The sequence below is a fragment of the Patiria miniata genome, unplaced genomic scaffold, assembly GCF_015706575.1.
Source record: "Patiria miniata isolate m_02_andy unplaced genomic scaffold, ASM1570657v1 HiC_scaffold_19, whole genome shotgun sequence".
Classification (NCBI taxonomy): Eukaryota; Metazoa; Echinodermata; class Asteroidea; order Valvatida; family Asterinidae; genus Patiria; species Patiria miniata.
Window position 1 is genome coordinate 8,918,213 of NW_024037057.1, and position 21,083 is coordinate 8,939,295.

At 46.5% G+C, this 21,083-nt stretch overlaps 1 protein-coding gene across 23 annotated transcripts in view; it reads left to right on the plus strand.

The window, feature by feature from the left end:
- The window catches only part of LOC119725671 (rho GTPase-activating protein 5-like), a 71,011-nt gene that overhangs the window by 15,686 nt on the left and 34,242 nt on the right, over positions 1 to 21,083 (plus strand). For 22 of the 23 annotated variants that reach the window (XM_038197171.1, XM_038197170.1, XM_038197182.1 and 19 more), the window contains exons 4-15: positions 691 to 841; positions 3,148 to 3,811; positions 4,220 to 4,435; positions 5,212 to 5,505; positions 7,190 to 7,342; positions 8,207 to 8,315; positions 8,622 to 8,745; positions 9,025 to 9,238; positions 16,411 to 16,908; positions 19,653 to 19,910; positions 20,293 to 20,465; positions 20,665 to 20,818. In XM_038197171.1, the coding sequence (XP_038053099.1) occupies positions 691 to 841; positions 3,148 to 3,811; positions 4,220 to 4,435; positions 5,212 to 5,505; positions 7,190 to 7,342; positions 8,207 to 8,315; positions 8,622 to 8,745; positions 9,025 to 9,238; positions 16,411 to 16,908; positions 19,653 to 19,910; positions 20,293 to 20,465; positions 20,665 to 20,818 (3,008 nt within the window). The remainder of the gene's footprint in view (positions 1 to 690; positions 842 to 3,147; positions 3,812 to 4,219; positions 4,436 to 5,211; positions 5,506 to 7,189; positions 7,343 to 8,206; positions 8,316 to 8,621; positions 8,746 to 9,024; positions 9,239 to 16,410; positions 16,909 to 19,652; positions 19,911 to 20,292; positions 20,466 to 20,664; positions 20,819 to 21,083) is intronic. The other variant, XM_038197185.1, reaches the window with a different exon arrangement.

A 21,083-nucleotide genomic window follows, 5' to 3' on the forward strand; every position in this document is an offset into this window, starting at 1 on the left:
GTGTATCAACTTGTGATTTACTAATGACTGGACTTGTGAAAGACATATTGACTTAACTACAATGTAAGGCAATTCAAGCGTTGTGTAATGTCCATGACACAGCTTTTAAGAGCTCAGTGAATGAACCCAAAATGTAGGGTTTTTTTCATCATCTAGTAATGGTCAAAGAGACTACAAACTATGAGTTTTGGACCATTTTGGACCATTTCTCTGAATCATTAATCAGATGTCATGGTTAATTCGGGCGATTCACAATGCAGTGCGCCACCAAGAGTTTGCCAAGGAGAGTTCATTTTTCCCAGTGCATTGTGGGAGAGAGTCGACAAATTCACAGCGCGGGACATTTGAAATTGTTTGTTTTTCCGGTCAGTAGTTTCGTAAGCGTGTGATTCGAGTATCTATTTGCCCTTTTCCTTCTTTGTATCAATATGGTGTTTTTTTGTAAGGCGGCAGAACGATATGCTCCAATCTATAACAAATTAGCTCAAGTTGTCTACCGACACTCATTCGAATGGGCCATGTTGTGTCGACCGTAAACTTGAAAACTGGACTCTCCATGGCAAACTCTTGGTGGCGCACTGCATTGTACATGAATCGCCCGAATTGGCTCTGTCATGGACATCACACGTCCTTTCATAACGCTGAAATTGCCCACCGCTATCTTGACCTGATATCCGTCCTTACTCGCAGGTGACTTGCAGCATCGTTGAGCTGACCGAGTTCATCGATGACCAGTCCTTCCAACCTCTCCGAGGTCACGGGGACAAAGATTACAAGAAGAGGTGTAAGACCACCCTCACCTCGGCCGAGAAACTCATGTACATTTGTAAAGACCAGCTCGGTAAGTTCTCGGATTCTTAAACTCCTTAACATCCAAGACATTTTAAAAAATAAAAAAATTCATGCCAAGCCTTTTTGAGTAGATAGAATGATGACTCGCGGCTGTTTTGACACCAATGCCATTAAAATAGGATATTGTGTTCAAGCAAATTAACACATTTTCGACGCATGTACATTGTACTCATTCATGGTTGAAAGTATGGAATACTGATGGTCATGATTGAGCCAAATCTTTAGATAAAGCATGATAATTATGTCTAGCATACCCAAACATATAAATTAGTCCTCCCCTTTCCACTGTCAGAAGATTAGGAAATATAGAAAGATGAACAAAATATGAAATGTCTGTTTTGCAAGCAGCTGTTAAAAAATGTCTGTGTTTTACAGAACATCACATTTGTGTGGGCATTTATATTTTGTTTTTAACTAAGCATCCTTCCTACTTGAGTACCCCAGCACCCCCAAACCCTACCCCGTCCCCCACCCCACCCTACCCCCCTCCACATACCCACCCCAAGCATACATGCCCTTAAAAAAAGTCTGTGTTTTACAGAACATCACATTTTTTTGTGGGCATTTTTATTTTTTAAAAACTAAACATCCTTCTTCCTTGAGTACCCCAGCACACCCAAACCCCACCCCACCCACCCCCACCCCATCCCACCCCTTCCCCCACCCCACCCCATCCCATCGCACCCCTTCCCCACCCACCATTCCCCACCCACCATTCCCACCCCCATACCCACCCCAAGTATGCATGCCCCTTTAAGATGATAGTGATGAGTTCTCAATGGTCTACATCTTGTCCCTGGAATCTCAAGCTGAACCCCTCGCAGGAGGAAGACATTAATATTAACAGAAATGTGGAAAACATCTGTCTGGCAGATTGGGTCCATTAAACATGATTATGGAAACGGAATGAAGTGTACAGACGACGATGATGAAGTCGGGCATTGCACAATCATTAAGATAATTACTCCGGGGAGATGTGTACATGCAATGATGATACAATGTATTATGGAGCCCTTGTACATATGTGCATGTACACGTATGTACATGGCTTACATTTGTTTATGTACATGATCTGATACACCGTGCCCTCTGGAGACATGCACACAATGTATACGTCTCCACAGGGTAATTTCTATAGATGAATACGTCTCCACAAGGTTTTCACGAAATAGATATATGGATTTTACTCAAAAACTAGGAATTTCCATGGTGGGTTGATCTGTCGCAAATGGAAGAGTTTTAGAAAAGGGATATTAAGTCCAAATTTCAACTAAGGAAATTAATTCTGGTTAAAATAAGAGCATTTTGAAACTGTACTTTCAAACTCAAAAACTTTAGTACACGAGAACAAAGAAATGTCTCCACAAGGTGAAGAATTTCAGTATTGTGGCATACATTTGTTTATGTACATGAACTGTCTGTATAACACTCACCATGTATGATACATGTACATGTATGTACATGTACATGTGGTTCTGTCTTGTATTACGCTCGAGGACAGACCCACAAAAGGATAACAAAAGATCCTTTCAGTCCTCGAACGACGATGCTTTTGTTCGAAACTGTCCTCGATCGTACGTTTACGTGCTTAGTCTATGGGAAAGTGTTAAAGTACAGGGACAAAGGGAAACACAATACATGTAGGTTGTCCTCAGGCGTATAGTAAAACACGACTGTGTGTACATGTACAATTTGCACAATATATACATTATTAGAGGTGTGCATTTACGGGTAGTATGGGAAACGGGTATCTCGAATAAAAAACGTGTACAAAATTAATGAGAGCTGTTGCGTAAAAGTTATAAAGTTATAAGAATATAAACAAAGGAAAAGGGAAGAGGAACAATAGAAAATCCTTGATTTACACCATAAACAAACATAAACAAACATGCTAGTACATACTGTATCTGTGTATAATATTGTACAGAACGCATGTATGCTGAGCACGTGTACTGTAAAAAGACAGCTTTATTCTTTGTCAGACAGTCAAATAAACTTGGCTTTCGTTTTGTTAGATCCTACTATAACAAATGTGCAAGAGCATATTGTGGGCATTGCAGACATCATGTCTCTGTTCAAGTTTCAGTTTCGGTTCTTAAATCAGTTTATTACGTAATTTCATAAACACTGTGTACTGATAATTCATGAGCTTACTTGGATGGGATTCGAACCATGGCCTCCTGCTTATTGCTGCAGTTGTCTTACCACTGGATCATCTCCTGAAGCAAAAACATCCATCATATCAATTTTTTATTCAAAGTTCTATTTTTGATTTGCTTATTTGCATGCTTGTAGGTGATGAAAGAAACTACGAAAGGAAGATTATGCCGGACGGGAAATTCGTGGTTGACGGTTTTATCGTTGTCTTTGACGTCAGCCATGTCCAGAACCGTCCCCCCAACAAGCAGTCATCCTACATCATGGACCTCCTGTCCTCCCCTCTCCACAAGTCCAAGAAGCCTTGTGTCCTGGTCGCGACGAAATGCGAAGAACCCGAGAGCACGGCGCACGAGGAGGTCAAGTCGATCCGAGACAAGAAAAAGATCACTTTAATTGAGACGTCGGCGTTCGAGAACGTCAACGTGGACTTTGCCTTCCTGACCCTAGTCAACCTCATCGACAGGAGCAAGAGGCGACCCATGGAGGTACCCTTTATCACAGGCATCAAGAGGCAGAAGGAGATCCTGGACAAAGTGGAAGACGCCTACATGGCTCTCTTGTCCAGGTCTGTCACCGACTACCACGCCATCTGGAACCGGACCAGGAAAGAGCTCGCCGACGAAGACAACTACCTGACCTACCTCCGATACTTTGGAAAGGAGATAGCCGCTAAGAAGTTCAAGAATCACATCAGGAGGCTGAAGGAAGCTCAGCAGCAGAAGAAGAAGCAGCAGTGCCTGGAGACCCTGCCGCTAGCTCTGAGAGACATGCTTCCGGATCTGGCATCCATCGGCGGAAGGTTAGTCATTATTTACCTTAACCCCCGAGGCATATTTTTCAAACTGGGGAGTGTGGCCTAGTGGATAGGGATCGTTACTCATAGTCAGAGGGACAGGGTTCAATCAAGCTGCTGGTCATGTGCTGTGTCCTTGGGCAAGCCACTTCACCCCCACTTGCCTCTCTCCACCCAGGGGTATAAATGGGTACCGGCATTAGCTTGGGAGTAACCTGCAATGGGCTGGTTTTTCGTATCCCGTCAAATTGGCTCGAGACAGACTCAACATTTTCACTTATTTTTGTCAGGAACCTTCGGAATGCTCCCAAAGCTTTCACAGTGCAGAAAGCCATCTCGGATTTATATACAGACTGTGGGAGCTATGCTTATTTTGTCTGTATGACCTCTGACCTTTTACGCATTGACCTACAGGGACTGGCGAGCGTGTCAGGAGATCATTCTCAAACATCCCAACTTTCACACCTGGTTTGTCCGACTTCCTGACGGCGACTCTTGGAAGATAGGCGAGTACCTAGACAGTGAGACAAAGCAGATTGCCCTGGACTTCCTCAAGACAAACGCCGTGGACTGCGAGAGGTGTTTCAAAGCTCACGATGACAGGCTCAAGGAGGCACTGAAAAGAGAGAGGTAGGAGGAAAACGGGGTCATCTCATGCAGGTTGTGGGTTCAAGTCCAGCCTGGGATTGTGGTGCTTGGCACCTTGGGAAGGACTGGGTCACTTAGGGGGTTTTCGAAATCTTTGCTTCGTCTTCGACTTCGGCTTTGCCTCTAACTTCTGAATCACTGAGAGGCAAACTAAGCAAAAATATTCCAACTTTTCTCTTCACATCAACTGATTGAATGTTCCTGAAGCATAACAGGCACCAAAATGTAGAGTTCCAGAAGTTGGGGGCCTAAAATCTCCTTAAGCCGAAGACGAAGCCGAAGCCAGTCATTTCGAAAACGCTCTTAGTGCTTCCCCCACCCTGGAGTCTATAGACCTTTATCATGCTGCCACCATTTCAGTCATGTTCTCTTTATCCAATAACAGCACTGAATGATAATGTGTTTTGTGCAAAAAGGAACCAGACTATTTTTCCTTCCAGCTTTGCTTTGGTTACGTTGATTTGAATGGGAAAAAAATCAAGATGGCCGCACATGATAATGGTCTATTGGTGGCTAGGTTGACTACTCATTGCTGCTTTGTGATGAAATAGTAGCACAAACAGATAATGTCGCTAAAATATGGATCTTTATTTATATTTCCACAATTTTTGCAAAATGGACTTTCCTTGGCAAAAATATACCCAATTGGTGTTAGTTTGGTCATATCTCCATTTTAAGTTTTGCCGAGAAATGTCTGGTTTTGACAGAACGTATCACATTTGTAAATGTATTCTTTGTCGCCTTCTGTTCTCCTCCAGAATGAAAGTTGATTTCGGCAAGCTCCTTTACGCCCTGAACGACGTCGTCCTCCCTGGACGCCAGTTGGAGGACACGCTCACCCACCTCGTCGACGAAGAGAGTTACAAATACCTCTCCGTGGCCGAGCGCAAAGAGATCTACGATGCGCATCAGTTTGAGATCACAGAGCAAGCCAAGAAAGACTTCGTCGAGTTGTTGCTTGAACTCGTTGAGACGTTTGAGTTCTTTGACATGAATGATGTCAACGCGCACATGGAAGGTATCATCAAACACAGTCTACAGAAAGAAGAAAGGTGAGATTTTGCATGTTTAAAGTTTCAAGTTAACTAAAAACTCGTACATAGCCAGAATTTCACGGTTTTCATAAGTGCGATGCTCTCCAGATGAAGGCTTTACTCTGGATCATATAGTTTGAAGCATATTTTAAATGGGAGTTAAGTTTTAAACTGTCTATACTTTGTACTACGCTTGTTCTGCAGTAATGTAGTTTGTTTAGCTGCAATATTTACATGACAATATCTTTCAATTAGTCATTTTCTATAATTACTTCCTAATCTAGTCCTTACAATGGATTGGTTGTGCTTTCGGTTTGGTTTTAGTTTTGTTTGTGTTGCACAAGTTGAAACTACAAACTGTAGATATACATGCACATGTGTTTAACTATTGTTGACTGCTGTGGTGTGGGATATGACTTTTTTTAACACCCAAGAGGCACATACCTGTAGCTGCCGAGGCAAAGCCGAGGGCGCTATGCACCCCGGGGGTTAAAAAGTCATATCCCACATCACAACAGTTGCCAGTACCCCAAAAAGATAAATGGTTGTAACTTACTGTGTGAGAAATAAATTAAATCACTGCGATGTTGGCCTAACCTCTGATAACTGAAGGTTTTGACGTCCTGCCAGACATGAGACTGAGTGTTGACGTTGCAGTTCTCATTGCGCAAAGCTAGCACGCCCGCAGGTTCCACGCGCGCTACACACGCAATCCGCTCCGTTCACAAGCACCCCCTCACCGGCAATGGAAGTACAGTTGGGGGTGACCGACTGACGCCATCTTGCCCGACTGCAATTTATTTGCCGCGAAGCGCGGCCACTGCGTGTAATTAGAATAAATCCCCTGGTGTACGTGCGTCACACACAAGGAACGGTGCGCGTCAACCAGCGAAATGTCCCGCCCATGGGACGTCGTTGTTAGGTAAAAGGGCGCCCTCTTTCGGTAGCGCACGGAGCTCATAAGCACAGTGCGATATCACCCTCAGTGTGTCACATGCATTTTTATTGTCCAGACACGTGGCTGTCTTAGACCAACGAAATAACAGTATCCAAGCACACGATATAACAATTTACTGTAAAACATATGTTGCTCTCTATTACAGATGTTGGTGATGATCATTATGAATTTTTCACAAAGACTGGAAAGGAAACGTGACTGTTAGGCCCAAAAAAAAAAAGTCTCCGGTTTCTGGTATGGAGCTTGCCCAAAAAGTGGTGCGGCGACGCGGCTTTTTTTTTTTTTTACCTGTTTTTTTTTGCTTCAAATGTCGGCTGAGGACTGCAATTGGTGCCCGACTAAACTTAGTGAAAATATATGGGAGTCCAGAGAGGCCACATAAAGCTTATTCTTGATCATATCCCCATCTAAAAACACGTTAAAATTATGCAGCAGCAGGATTCCAGTCAAACCAGTGAGTTTGGCAGTTTTGAGACATCATCTTTTATTGAAAAAAAAAACTTTTTCATTTTGCCGACGCGCATGGCTACGGCGAGGCGCGCACATACCAGAAACTGGAGACTTATTTTTTTTGGCCTTATATATATTTTTTAAAATCAATTTGAGACTTTGCATGTTGAAACTCAGAGGTGTTTAACTCAATTGTTGTGCTGATTATGCTCTGACCATCATCAGGGACAGGACTCTGAAAGGGGAATCTTGACTGGTTTTGTTTGATTTTGTGGTTTTTGTCCCCTTGCCCAGATACAAGAATCTGGACGGTCTTATTCAGGAGAGGAGGCTACTGCTCATGAAGCATGCTGCGTTCGTGGACAACCCCTGCCGACAGACCTGCCCCTTCCAGCACAGGTGTATGGACGACCTGATCAATCAATTACTGGAGCAACGAGTGACCAGGTATAAGTCACAGATTGTCTTGTGATTGGCTACTGCTTGGCTTGTGATCGTCTTGTGATTGGCTTGTGATCGTCTTGTGATTGGCTTGTGATTGGCTTGTGGTTGGCTTGCAAGTTGCGTGTAATTGGACTTGTGATTATTTGTGATCTGACTTGTGATTTGCTTGTGACCGGCTTGCAGTTTGCTTGAAGTTGGCTTGTGAGTGGTTTGGGGTTGACTTGTATTTGATTTAAGAATTCGACTTGTGATTGCTTGTGACTTGACTTGTGATTCGCTTGTGACTGGCTTGCAATTTGCTTGTAGTTGGCTTGTGAGTGGTTTGGGGTTGACTTGTATTTGATTTAAGAATTTGACTTGTGATTGCTTGTGACTAGACTTGTGATTGCTTGTGACTAGACTTGTGATTTGCTTGTGACTGGCTTGCAGTTTGCTTGAAGTTGGCTTGTGAGTGGTTTGGGGTTGACTTGTTTTTTACTTATAAGATTTGACTTTTGATAGGATTCTGATTGGCTTGTGATTGGCTTGTGATTAGATTGTGGGTGACTTATGATTTGGTTGGGATTGCTTGTGACCAGACTTGGGACATGCTTGTGATTGTCTTCTGACTGACCTCTGATTGGCTTGTGATTGACTTATGAATTGCTTGTGATTGATGTCTGATTAACTTACGTTTTACTTGTAATTGGCCTTTGAGTTTACTGGTGTTTGACTTACGATTGACTTGTGGTTTGACTTAAGATTTTCTTGTGATTTATTTGTGATTGCCTCCTAAGGTATCTTTAGCTGGCCTTGACTTTTGATTGAATCTTACTGAGTTGCAATTGACATGATTAAGACTCTTGTGATTTTTCAATTCGATCTCAGATGCTCAGAAAGGGAGCCGCAGGACCGCTGGTCTGAGCCAAGCACTAAACTCAATCTTGTCATCCTTGGAGAGAATGGCTTGGCCGACGAGTTGGCCAATGAGATCAGGGTGAGTCTGGATAAAGGTGTCGTTGAATTGCAGAACGCAGCTGTGCCGGTGTTTTGTGAATTTAGGACCGTGAAATACTGACTCACTGGTAGTATTGCGCATGTCTACATGAGGAATGTGAACGTTTAACCAATAAAACGGTAAAAGGCACCGGATTTCATAGAAGTCCACATTTCATGCGACACTCGAAAAGTGTTTAACACTAGTCGCCATGTCTTTAAAATCCGCCACGCGATGGGCTCTTGACCAATAGGAATGGGTAAACTGTCTTAGATCTTTATGAATATTGATTTTTTTTAATTCTAGGCACAGTCTGTACAGGAGGAATATACATTGGACAATGTCATCTACTCCTTGGAACTCCGACCCATCGACGGCGATGTCCAGCGACCACAGAACAACCTCTGCACCCCTGACTTCACTCCCCAAGGTAAGAAAACACAACCGACTCCGTTGCTTAGTGGGGAGATGCAAATAAGAATAAAGTGGCTTGCCCAAGGACACATTAACTGGCCAGTAGCTGGACTTTACTCTCATTGTTTCAGAGCTGGCCATTCATGCACTGGTGTTGGTAGCTGAATGCATCAAAGTGCACCAGTTCTTTTCCACCTGATGCACTGTGTTGCGTCTGGCAGGGTTAGGATTAATTCATGACTTTCATGACCTTTAAAATTCTAACCATCGACCTAACTGACTGTCACGTTCCCAGGTTGTATATGCACGTTCAGTTCCCCGGACGATCTCCGTTACGTCACCGAAAGTCTGCGTAAGAGCAACTTCCTGCTGACCTCGGAGACTCAAGACAGCATCTATGCCACCTTGCAGCCAGAGCATCCTGTCATCCTGCTCTTTGCTCGAGACCTGTCCATACCGGAGTCGGACATCGCACAGATGAGACACGACATCAACAAACTAGCTGAGAAGTAAATAATAAAACCCACATTTCTGAGGGAGGGAGCAACAATAAGGGTAATCGTGTAAAGAAGTGAACGAAAAGACACTTCTATGTTTTGGAACTTACCAAAATAGTTACCAACAGGAAAAGTAACTTGATATTTTATAGGTCGCTAAAATACCATGTCTACTTCACTCTACTTACCTGTAGAGCAACACTACTTATGCATATTCCCCCTACCGGCAGGTATTTTCGCTAAGAGTTATATACAATAGCGCCCTCCGGCGCCCTACCCATAACACCCCGCGGCATGCGTGCCTCGTGAGCGTCCTCTTTTCTCTTAGCGGCAGGTCGGGTAGGACGTGCGTGAAATAGCTCGCTGTTTGCCTCGTCATTTACTACCCTTTTTTGCGTTTAAGAGAAGTATTTAATAAAAGATTTAGTATTCATTAGTTTGTAGAGTTTTCATCATCTTCTTGGTTTCGTTTATTTCATAATTATGAAGCGTTTGGGGAGGGCCGATCTGTCACTAACCGGGGGGAATTCCTCTCCCACGGGACGGACCGAGTCCTCGGGGGACTCTGCCGTTAACGCTACGTCGTTACCGCGGCAGCAGTCTCTCGTCCGACACCCTCAGCCACAGTCGGCTGGGGGAGTTGGCAGTTCCGCCGATCAGTTAAGGGGGCCTCGGTCACCTTCTCCGGTCAACTCAGGCGAAACACCCAAACTAAGGGCACACTCCGGCAAGGTTCCTCCAAAACATATCTCCTGTGCCGGAGCAAAGCCTAAGAAGGGCCGTCAGGGCAAGCGTGGCTCGGCAACGAGCGCCGCTGTGGCACCTGGCCCTCCCCCGATCACGGGGCAGCCCGAGGGGGCTAGCCGTCACACTTCGGTGGGCGCTAGTCACCCGTGTCCTCCCGACACAGTGCCGAACACCACTGGTTGTCGGGATGGGCTATTGCGCGGGCTACCGGCCCGTTCAGTGCTCGCTCAGCCCACGGGGCCTGAGGCGCTGTCGGCCAGGTGCATTATGAGCGATACGGAGCCGATCGCGGGGGATCCCGGGCCGACGGCCCCCGTGCCATCTCGCTCAGAGGGACTACCCTCATCATCGGAATTTTTCCGTTGTTCGGGGGTCCCGGTGTCCCAGGTGTCTTCCGATTTTTCTTCGGACACACCTCGGGGCCGTTCTTCTAAGAAGAAGAAGAGTAAGAAGAAGGCTACACGTCGATCACGCCGTTCTTCTTCGGAGTCGGACGACTCCTCTGACCGGTCCCGCCGGGGCAAACGCTCCCGGGGGGAGGACGCGGTTTCCAGAGCAGATTTCCTGCAGGCTTTCCAGTCGATTTCTGATACGCTATCGGCTATGTCTGCAGGCCGCCGGGCGGGCCCCATTGGGGGGCCCCCTGCAGCGGTGGACTACGGCCCACAGCCATCGGTTGTTGGGCCCGCATCGCAGTCTGCAGTCACCGGTCACGCTTGGGTGGCCCGGGAACAAAGGGACATACCGCACACAATTAGTCGTGCTCCCGTGTCCCCGCCTGCGGTGAGAACTTCACAATCGTCGTTCGTTGGCCACGGTTGGGTGGCCCAGGCACAACGGGATATACCACACGTGGTTGACCGTACACCGGAGGCCCGGCCTGCAGCGAGTGTCTCGCATGCATCGGCCGTGAGCCACGGTTGGGTGGATCAGAGGCCGCGGGATCTACCGCGTACGCTGGGATCCCCGCCTGTATTGAGCATTCATCCATCCATGCAGTATGGCTCTGAGGAAGTTGTCCAGCCGCTAGCGCGTGGCTCGGTACAACTCGCCCCTCCAGACGACGTTCGTTCACCGGAGTCAACTCGGCCCTCACAATCGGCTGAGTCATCCGATGACGACGAGGAACCAGACCGATTACAACGGCTGTCTATCTCTGAAACGGAGCTCCGTTTAGTACAGAGGGATATGATACGAGTACTTCATCTACCCTCCGCTGATGAGCCCCCTCCGCCCGATCATAAATCTTTCAAGCGAAGGACGGGCTCCACATCTAGCAGTGATAAAATATTCCCCATACTTCCTTTAGATCAAGTATGCGTGGAACATATCAACAACATCATGTCAACGGATAGATGGCGTCCGTTTCTCAGACGGAACGAGATTATTTTCGTTTCCCAGCTGAAGATTTTGCGAAGTTTTTCACTCCGCCTACTCTCCCCGATGCAGCAAAAGATAAACTTGCGGCCGATGAGAGTGGTTCGTCTTCCAAGCGACCCTTTGCGGACAAATCACGTTGTAAACTTGAAGACGTTTTGAAGAAGATAGACACAGCTTCACGTTTTGGCTCGCGGTCAACGTCTTTCTTACTTCTTCTTACTGAATATTTAGCCGTGGGCTATGAAGAGGACTCGCCGATTCCAGCGGATATGCTGACTGCGGCCCTTCATTGCCTAGACCATGGTCTACGCTCAGTGCTTGATCAATTCGCACGAGTGTCGGCCCTATCAACGTCCACCCGCCGGGGTAACGTGCTCGATGCACTGTTCCTCCCGTCGCAGGGTGCTCGAAAAAGACTTGAAGATCTCCCCCTGACGGGCACGGATCTTTTTGACGGGAAATTCGAAGATCAGATGCGAGATGAGGCCAAACGTCTGAAGGCTACGGAGAAAATCAACTTCAAGAAGCCTCCAGCACCGGCGTCCAAACAACAGCGTGGTAAGGGCAAAACATTTGTCATTCCCCGCCGCAAACCTCTGAAATCTGGTCGCGGTGGTTTTCGTGGCCGCACGGACAATTCTTCCGGTGCGCGCGCCACGCAGGCCCGCACGTTCTCTGGACAACAACGGCCCCAATCCGGTCGTGGTTTCCGGGCACCGGCCCCCCGCTATCCCGGGGGCTGGCGCAAGTGACTTAGTAGACTCGTGGCGGCCTCCCGCCGTCGGACCCGTGGGAGGCCGTCTCTGAGACTTTGCGGGGTCCTGGGGTTTAATTACGTCCGACCGGTGGGTGCTCGACACGATCGGGTGCGGCTACGCACTCGAGTTCTCGAGCGCCCCCCCCGTCGGACATGGTCGTTCGACCGACGGTAGTTCCGTCCGATCCTACCAAACGTCTCTCCCTCGAAGGGGAGATCAGTTCCCTCCTCGGGAAACGGGCAATTCGCCCGCTCCCTCCGGGGGAGACGCGGTCGGGCTTCATGTCGACCTTCTTTCTGGTACCCAAGAAGGAGGCCGGCATGTGGCGCCCGATTTTAAATCTAAAACCCCTCAACAAATTTATTCGGCCAAGACGTTTTCGCATGGATACGCTCAACATCATACTCCAATCGATTCGTACACCTGCATGGGGAGCCAGTCTCGATCTGAAAGATGCGTATCTACACATTCCTGTCAGACCAGACCACTGGAAGTTTCTTCGTTTTCAGTACGAGAACGTCCAGTACGAGTTCATGGTTCTTCCGTTTGGTCTAGCCACCTCACCCCGAGTCTTCACGCGTGTGGTGAAGACAATCGGGGCCGCATTAAGAAAACAAGGTGTGATGATCTTCATGTATCTGGACGATTGGATCATTCTTGCTCAATCTCAGACGGCCGCGTCGGCGGCACTCAATCTGACTTGGCATCTAGCGGCGGATCTCAGGTTTATTATCAACGCCGAGAAATCCCATCCACATCCATCCCAATTCCCAATCTTTCTGGGAGCGTCACTCGATCTCCAGAGGGGATTGGTTCGGCCTACGGAGGAACGAATTGTAAATCTCCAACAGTGTGTGTCTCTGTTTCTCCCGACGACCATGGCCCCAGCGCAAGCCTGGCTAAGGTTGCTCGGTCTTATGGCCAGTATGGTAGATGTGGTGAACTTTTGCAGACTAAGGATGCGTCCCATCCAATTACATCTGCTGTCCTTCTATCGGCCCAGTCGTCATCACATACGTCATCTGGTGCCGACCACACCTTGGCTAATACCGCACCTCCGTTGGTGGCTCGACAATGCCAATCTCACGGAGGGGCGCGCTTTTCACAATCCCAGGCCGTCAGTGACCATCACGACAGACGCGTCACTTTTTGGCTTGGGGGCCACCCTCCACCCGCGCCAAGTAGCGGGTCGGTGGGGGCCCAAAGAGTGCTCGAAGCACATAAATGTGCTGGAGATGTTGGCAGTCATCAATGCTCTCCAACGTTTTCAAGCATCAGTGACAAACCAGGTAGTCAACATTCGTTGCGACAATGCCACAGTAGTGGCCTACATCAATCGACAGGGAGGCACGCGATCCGCCCAACTATGCGCGCTCACGTGGAATCTCTTCCACTGGTGTATGGACCACGGAGTAACACTCGTGGCAACTCATCTCCCAGGCGAGGAGAACGTCACAGCCGACGCTCTCTCCAGGGGGTGGGTCGTTCCGACGGAATGGACACTGCGTCCGCAGGTTGTCCAATAACTTTTTCTGTTGATCGATCGGCCTCATGTCGACCTGTTTGCCTCTCGAAACAACCACCAGTTACCGGTATACTGCGCAAGACACAACGACCCTTGCGCATGGCAGACAGACGCACTGGCAATACGGTGGGACAGACTACTTGCGTACGCCTTTCCCCCGTTCTCCCTCATACCGCGAGTACTGACCAAAGTGGAACAGGAGGAGTGCAAGATCCTCCTCATAGCTCCATTTTGGCCACGCCAACCTTGGTTCCCGAGACTCATCAAGCTCTTGGTTCACCGCCCGGTGATTCTTCCGAAGAGGGCAGACATACTGTTCCAGCCCAGCTCGGGTTTTCTTCACCCGGCCCCGGAGGATCTCCACCTGACGTGCTGGGTATTATCAAGCAATCCTTCCGCACGGCGGGCCTTTCTGAACGAGCTGCGGCCATTGCAGCCTGCAGCCGGCGGGAGTCTACCAGGAAAATTTATAACAGTAGATTACACCATTTTTACAAATGGTGTAGAGCCAGGTCTCTGCGTCCCTCCGATACTTCTATAGGAGAGATTGCAGACTTCCTAGTAGGCCTCTTTGACAGTGATCTTGCTACAGCCACAGTTAAGAATTATCGTTCGGCTATAGCGGCTATTCATGGAGGTTTCTCTGACGGTTCCTCGGTGTCAGATAATCAGAATCTTAGCCAACTTATCAAGGGGATGTTTGTGTCACGCCCCCCGACACGTAGGCTATTACCATCGTGGGATCTCTTTGCTGTCTTATCAGCCTTATCGATACCCCCGTTTGAACCAATGGGCAGCTCAACCTTGTTGCAGCTGTCGGTTAAAGTGTCATTTCTATTAGCAGTGGCTACGTCTAGAAGACGTAGCGAGCTGCATTCGCTTACGGTGGAGACAGGTCATATCCGGTGGGAACCCGGGGGTGTTCGCCTGGTTCCTAAAACAGGTTTTCTGACCAAAAATCAGTCAGAATCATTTTCACCTCCTGACATTTTTGTGCCGGACATCAAATCCTTTTCGTCTGTCTCTGGTGACAGACTTTGGTGTCCGGTCAGAGCCCTGAAGCGGTACGTTGATAGAACTAAAACGCTCCGAAGTGGCCATTCACAGCTGTTTATAACAACGACTCCACCATACCGACCGGCCTCGCGTGATACAATTTCCCGCTGGTTGGTTACGGCCATCAAATCAGCAATAGACTCACCAACAACAGATTCCGTTGGGTCAGTCCATGCACATGAGGTCAGGGCAGCTTCTACTTCCTGGGCCTTTTTTAAGGGTGTTTCTATTAAAGATATCACACAGGCAGCGTGTTGGAAAACCCCCAACACCTTTACAGAGTGCTATTTGAAGGATGTCCTCCAGACGGAAGGCAGAGCCGGGAGAGTGGTGCTGAAGGCGGCGAGCCGAGCATCATCAGGTCCACAGGATCCTCTCCTACCCGGGGCTTCCCTAGAATAGGTGAGTCTCCTCATCCTGGCTATTTACATTATACATTACATTGTATTGAATATAAATGTATAGCTAAACACTCTTGTAATAAGGTCATTGGTCTTGGACAAGTTACCTTCTTTTTATACAGTTTACCTTGTGCATGGGCTTGGTTTGAAGTGTTTTAGAACTTGCTTTAAGAAGTGTCGTGTACTAACAGTACTCTTCTTTGCAGGATTCAGCTGTATTATATATTATATTTATTATTATATAATACTTTACATTATGAGACGTTCCCCCTAACGAGGGCTGACGTCTCGATTAACATGTGAGGGTAATTAATATCCTTTACATGTACAGTTCTTGGTTTTTTCCCCTGTCCGCCTTTGGACGGAACAGTGGGAGCCATCTGGGGTTACATTCCATGTTTCATGCCCCTGTGAGTAAGCAATAGCATCTCGCATGGCCCACCTCCTTGACGGTGCTAGTCTATGCATAAGTAGTGTTGCTCTACAGGTAAGTAGAGTGAAGTAGACTCCCCCCCCACAGAAGTGTGGTTGGGGTCTACGAACGAATACTTACCTGTAGAGCATCCCTCCCTCCTACCCCACTCTTCTCGATGCCTTGGGTACTTTGTTGTATTCCGACTTAGCGCTCGAGAAAAGAGGACGCTCACGAGGCACGCATGCCGCGGGGTGTTATGGGTAGGGCGCCGGAGGGCGCTATTGTATATAACTCTTAGCGAAAATACCTGCCGGTAGGGGGAATATGCATAAGTAGTGTTGCTCTACAGGTAAGTATTCGTTCGTAGACCCCAACCACACTTCTGTGGGGGGGGGAATTTAATAGCAGGCTGAATTTTGCGCGAGAAGTGCAGGGTTTTTATTTATGAGGAAAATTATGGGGTAAAATGGTCATCATTTTGTGCCTGAACTGCTGTGACTTGCACATCTCTAAATGTGCTAAAACAGGTAAGAAAGTCGTATTTTCTTCCAGAGTAGGGTTACAACAAACATAAAAACCTGGAGTTCATCTCAATAAAAAAGATTGCTTGGGGCTACAAAAATCATTTTGGAAAATTTGACAGTCATTTACAAAACGGAACAAGTTCATTTTGAACGGAACAATTAAATACATGGGGTGTGCCAAAATACACGATTACCACAACTATATTTATAAATAGTCATTGAGAAGATAATGTGGACTCACGGAAATTAAAACCATGTGTGGCCAACCAATCAGAAGTCACTCTAGTGACCTTATGAGTTACAGGCACTTACAAAAAATATTTACGATTCACTTGCTTTTACATTTTCATTTATTCTTTACATATTTTTGTCACTCAGGTTGTTCGACTGCACCATCATTGACATACCCACCGACGAGGCGATTCTGTGGCACGGCAAGAAGTTCCATGAGACTCAGATCCACTTCTCCATCAAAGCCATCGTAGAGAGCAATCGACGCTCGGGCCACGACCGCGACGACGAATCGCACGACGGCAGCCAGTGTGACCCGAACCTCAGGTTAGAGCCTTCCCTGTACGATACTATTGTCGGGTCCAACAACAAGGTTCACTCGTTTCTGAGCAGCGGCAATGGGACTAGCACTCCCTCCAGCCGCGGCTCAGACGACGTGACGTCAGGCCCGTCCGCGGGCAGCGGCCCGCCGACCCCGGCGGCTAAAGCAAAGCGAGATTTAACCCAGTCCCAGTCTCAGTTTAAATCCAACAGTCCGGCACTCAAGCGAAAGAACCCTCCAGTCAAAACGCCCAGCGTGGGTGAAGGGTCGGGCTGGGAGGATATGATTAGCGACGATGAGGATAATGACGAACCGGTCATGAGGTACAGTCTTCAAGTTTGTTTCTATGCATTTTCTCTCATTGTCCTCTGCTTGTCTAATACGAAACGTCTTCATAACGAAGAGCAGTGATTGGTTAATCTGGTCTAGATGCTGCTATAAGCTGTGGCGTAGTTTCTTAACGTGAGGTGGTGGTGGGTAACTAATATTTATTTTCTGACTTTTCCTTGGAATTCCTGCTTCAGTTAATGAGATTTTAAAAAAATCAAGACTGTTCGGCTTTTTAATGATTCATTGTGTGAAAATAGATATCAGTGTAAAAAAAAAAATCCCAAAAAATTTGCTGAATTTCTTGTATTATACTTACTTGTTCTTTTTCTTGATAATCCTCTCTGTTGCCATATCTGTTGTATCTTGGTCCTAATACGACAATTTATAAACTCAAGAATTCTTTAAACCCTGCTTTCCATGCTCAACATGTTTTTCAGTTTTTCCAAGTTTGGAGTTGTGATTGACACTACATTGTACTTTAGGCCAAAAAAAAAAAGTCTCCGGTTTCTGGTATGCGCGCGCGTCGCCGTAGCCATGCGCGTCGGCAAAATGAAAAAGTTTGTCATTTCTCAAAACCGCCAAACTCACTGGTTTGACTGGAATCCTGCTGCTGCACAATTTTAACGTGTTTTTAGATTGGGTTATGGTCGAGAATAAGCTTTATGTGGCCTCTCTGGACTCCCATATATTTGTACTAAGTTTAGTCGGGCACCATTTGCAGTCATCAGCCGACATTTGAAGCAAAAAAATCAGGTTAAAAAAAAAAAAGCCGCGTCGCCGCACCACTTTTTGGGCAAGCTCCATACCAGAAACCGGAGACTTTTTTTTTTTGGCCTTACCTTCCATGTATACAGCGAGCTCTAATGAGCGATCTTCAAGGTTGAGCTTCACTCTGTATTAACCCCCGAGCCAAGGTTGTCAGCAGTGTTGGAATCTCTTCCCAGAGTTGTGCTTACTTGTCCAAAAAATGGGATTTCTAAAAGCTCTGCGTTTCTTGTTCTACCCAACAGGTTTTGGTGGCAGAAATTCTGTGATTTTGACCCTAACTCCCTGGCGTATTTTACCAGGAACTGGACCAAGTCCATCAAAATCCATCAATTACTTTGCTTGCAATACAAAACTGTACATGACAGAATGAAATTCACCACTAATGCACTGGTTGACATTCATGGACTTGCTACACGGGGCTTTTATCACAATAGCAGTACAGGAAGCTAGGCAAAATCAGGCCATTAGGCCCAAGTCCATCATACTCCATCAATATTTAGTCACGCCAGGCCTTCTGGACCAAGTCCCCCAAAATCCACCAAAATGGGAGGATGGATTTTGATGGAGTTGGGGTGGTTAGGGTTAATCAGCCTTCACACTCACAATAGTCCTGCATTTCCCCGTTTGCCATTTAACCCTTTCCTTACGGCATTGTTTTCTTGGCTTGGCTCTCGCCAGAACCAAATTGTTTGCTCAGTCATGCGGAAATCACTAGAGCGTGAAACAAGTTGAACACCCTTCTGTTTTTTAACCCAGATTTTCACTGCCAGGGAGTGATTAAAATCAAAGTTGCTGTGTAAAGTTTGTTCCTTGAACTTTACTCATTTATGTGATGTAAAAATCAAGGCCATTTGTGCACAAATAAGAAAGTCATGCCTGTTTGCCGAATGCTGATCTGGTCCCAGTTATCAAACTGCAAGCCATTTTACCAAATGACCAAATGGCACTCCATACCTCAAATTGTGCTTGGATACTTTTGAAGCACTGTTCTAAAATTTTTGTAATGGTAAAATCACTATTAGAACGTTCTGAAAACACTCCTTCAGCTGGTATATGGTTATGAATGGGAGGTCAAACATGCCAACATGCCAGCTTGCTGAAAAGCAGTCAATAAATCTGTAAGATTTGAGGCTTTGCATGGTGGAGATACTAAATAATGAAAGGTTTGCGGAAACACCATGTGCGAATAATTTCTCAACTAAGAGAATGGTTCTGAAAAGAACCAGAGGTATAAACTCAACGTTCCGGTCAGTATGCTCTCCTGAAGACGGTCAGAGCATACTGACCGGAACGTCGAGTTATACCTCTGGTTCTTTTCAGAACCATTCTCTTAGTTGAGAAATTATTCGCACATGGTATTTCCGCATTAAATAAATCTGTGTTGAGGGTGTTTCTGTGTGTGGTTCCCTGGTCGACTAAAGTCACCCATTGTAAGGAAAGGGTTAAAATCCCCCTCTTTAGGACAGAAGCTTAGCCATTTCAACTAATGTACGCTAATACAATCGCATTGTTTCTTTACATAAATTTGACATGTGAATTGAAACAAAAACGTTTGCTGCCATAAAGTAGATTGTGTTCTGTTTAAAATGTACAATTTTCGCCAATTTGTGTTCAAACAAACGAACACGATTTGCCAAATCAGTTTTAATTAAATCACAGGTCAGACACACGTCATCCAGTCTTGACTAAATTGACAAGGTGTTCAAATGCCTGTGACAAACACAAAGGCTTCCGTTTGTTGGTATCATCCCACGTCACTTGTGACCTTTTGATTCTGCTTGTGGTTTGTGATTGATTTATGACTGACCCTTGAAAGACTTTTGAGTTGATTCTTGATTGACTTGTGACTGACCTGTGGTTCGGCTCGTAAAAGACTTGCGATTGACTCGTGATGGGCATGGGTACAACTGCTACGCCTCCCCTAGCCTGACATTCACTCTTTCTAATTTGACGTTCCTTTCCCCTTAAGCATTGGCATGGCCATGATGTGCGGCGATCCCAACCTCCCTGAGCTTGTCTTGGGCCCCATCGTCAGTAACGACACCTGCTGCCGTGACTTGGCTCTCAAGCAGACCGTCAACGTGGACATGTTCCTGAACACGGTCAAGCGTCGAGTCAGCATTGAGATCACCTCCTTCCATCAGGCCAAGCTGTACACTGAGGACATCCATCATGGATACATTCTGGTCTACTCTGCCAAGCGTAGAGCTTCTTTTGAGACATTGAAGTAAGTTCATAGCCTTTCTTTGAAATGTTGAAGTAAGTTGATGGCCTTCCTCTGAAAGGAACTGACTTGATGGCCTTCCTTTGGTATTTTCAAGTTAGTGATGGCTTTCCTTTGAAAGTTGCAGTGAGTTGATTGCCTTCCTTTGAAATGTTGAAGTGAGTTGATTGCCTTCGTTTGAAATGTTGAAGTCTGTTGATGGCCTTTCCATTGAAATGCTAATGTAAGTGGACAGCCTTCCTTTGAAACATTGAAGTTAGTTGATGGCCTTCGTTTCCAACATTGAAGTAAGTTGATGGCTTTTCAGCTCAAGTGCCCGGAACATGGACCCTGTTCTAACTGCAGAGTAATTTTTAATTCCAATTCCAATTTCTTCCTCGCTCAGATTCTTCGTGCAGTCTGTTACCCCGATCCCAATTGAGATCGTTGCGGTGTCGGACAGCGAGAAATTCTCCTCAGATTACGAGATGCAGGCATTGATAACTGAGGGGAACAAGCTGGCTGATGAGACCAAGAACTGCACCTTCATCACGGCAGGTGCCAACTTTGGCAACCAGTGTAAGTAACAAATGAGACTTGGTCCAACGTCATGGAGCTACTAACAATTCTGCTAAGAATGGAAAATATTTACGTAGCGTATACATTTCCAGCTAAATATTGACGGCATTCCTGTAGCTGGTAACTGGTTCCCAGTCGATTTTGCTCAGAACATAAATCTGTCGTCAATGGTTTACCTCTGAATGTCTTTGTTTTACAGCGTTGGCGTACTCCACATTTTTCACCGATGCGTATGAAAAGATGGCCGAAACAGAGACTATCCACGAGGGTATTTTTGGCCCGTTGTACGATGAAGACAGTTATGAAGATGAGCGGCAAGGTCTCAGGACGCCCGTTGAAACACCACAATCTGGGTAGGTCTGGGTACACGCAGTACAGCCCATGAACTGGGTACATTTAGATAGATCGGGTACCTATCCTGTGTGGGATGGGATAGACTTCTCAATCACAGTGATAGCTATGAGAATGAGCAGTAACCTCCTAGGACGCCCGTTGAACCACCACAATCTGGGTAGGTCTGGGTACACGCAGTACAGCCCATGAACTGGGTACATTTTGATAGATTGGGTACCTATGCTGTGTGGGACAGACTCATCATTCACTTGATTCCACAAACTG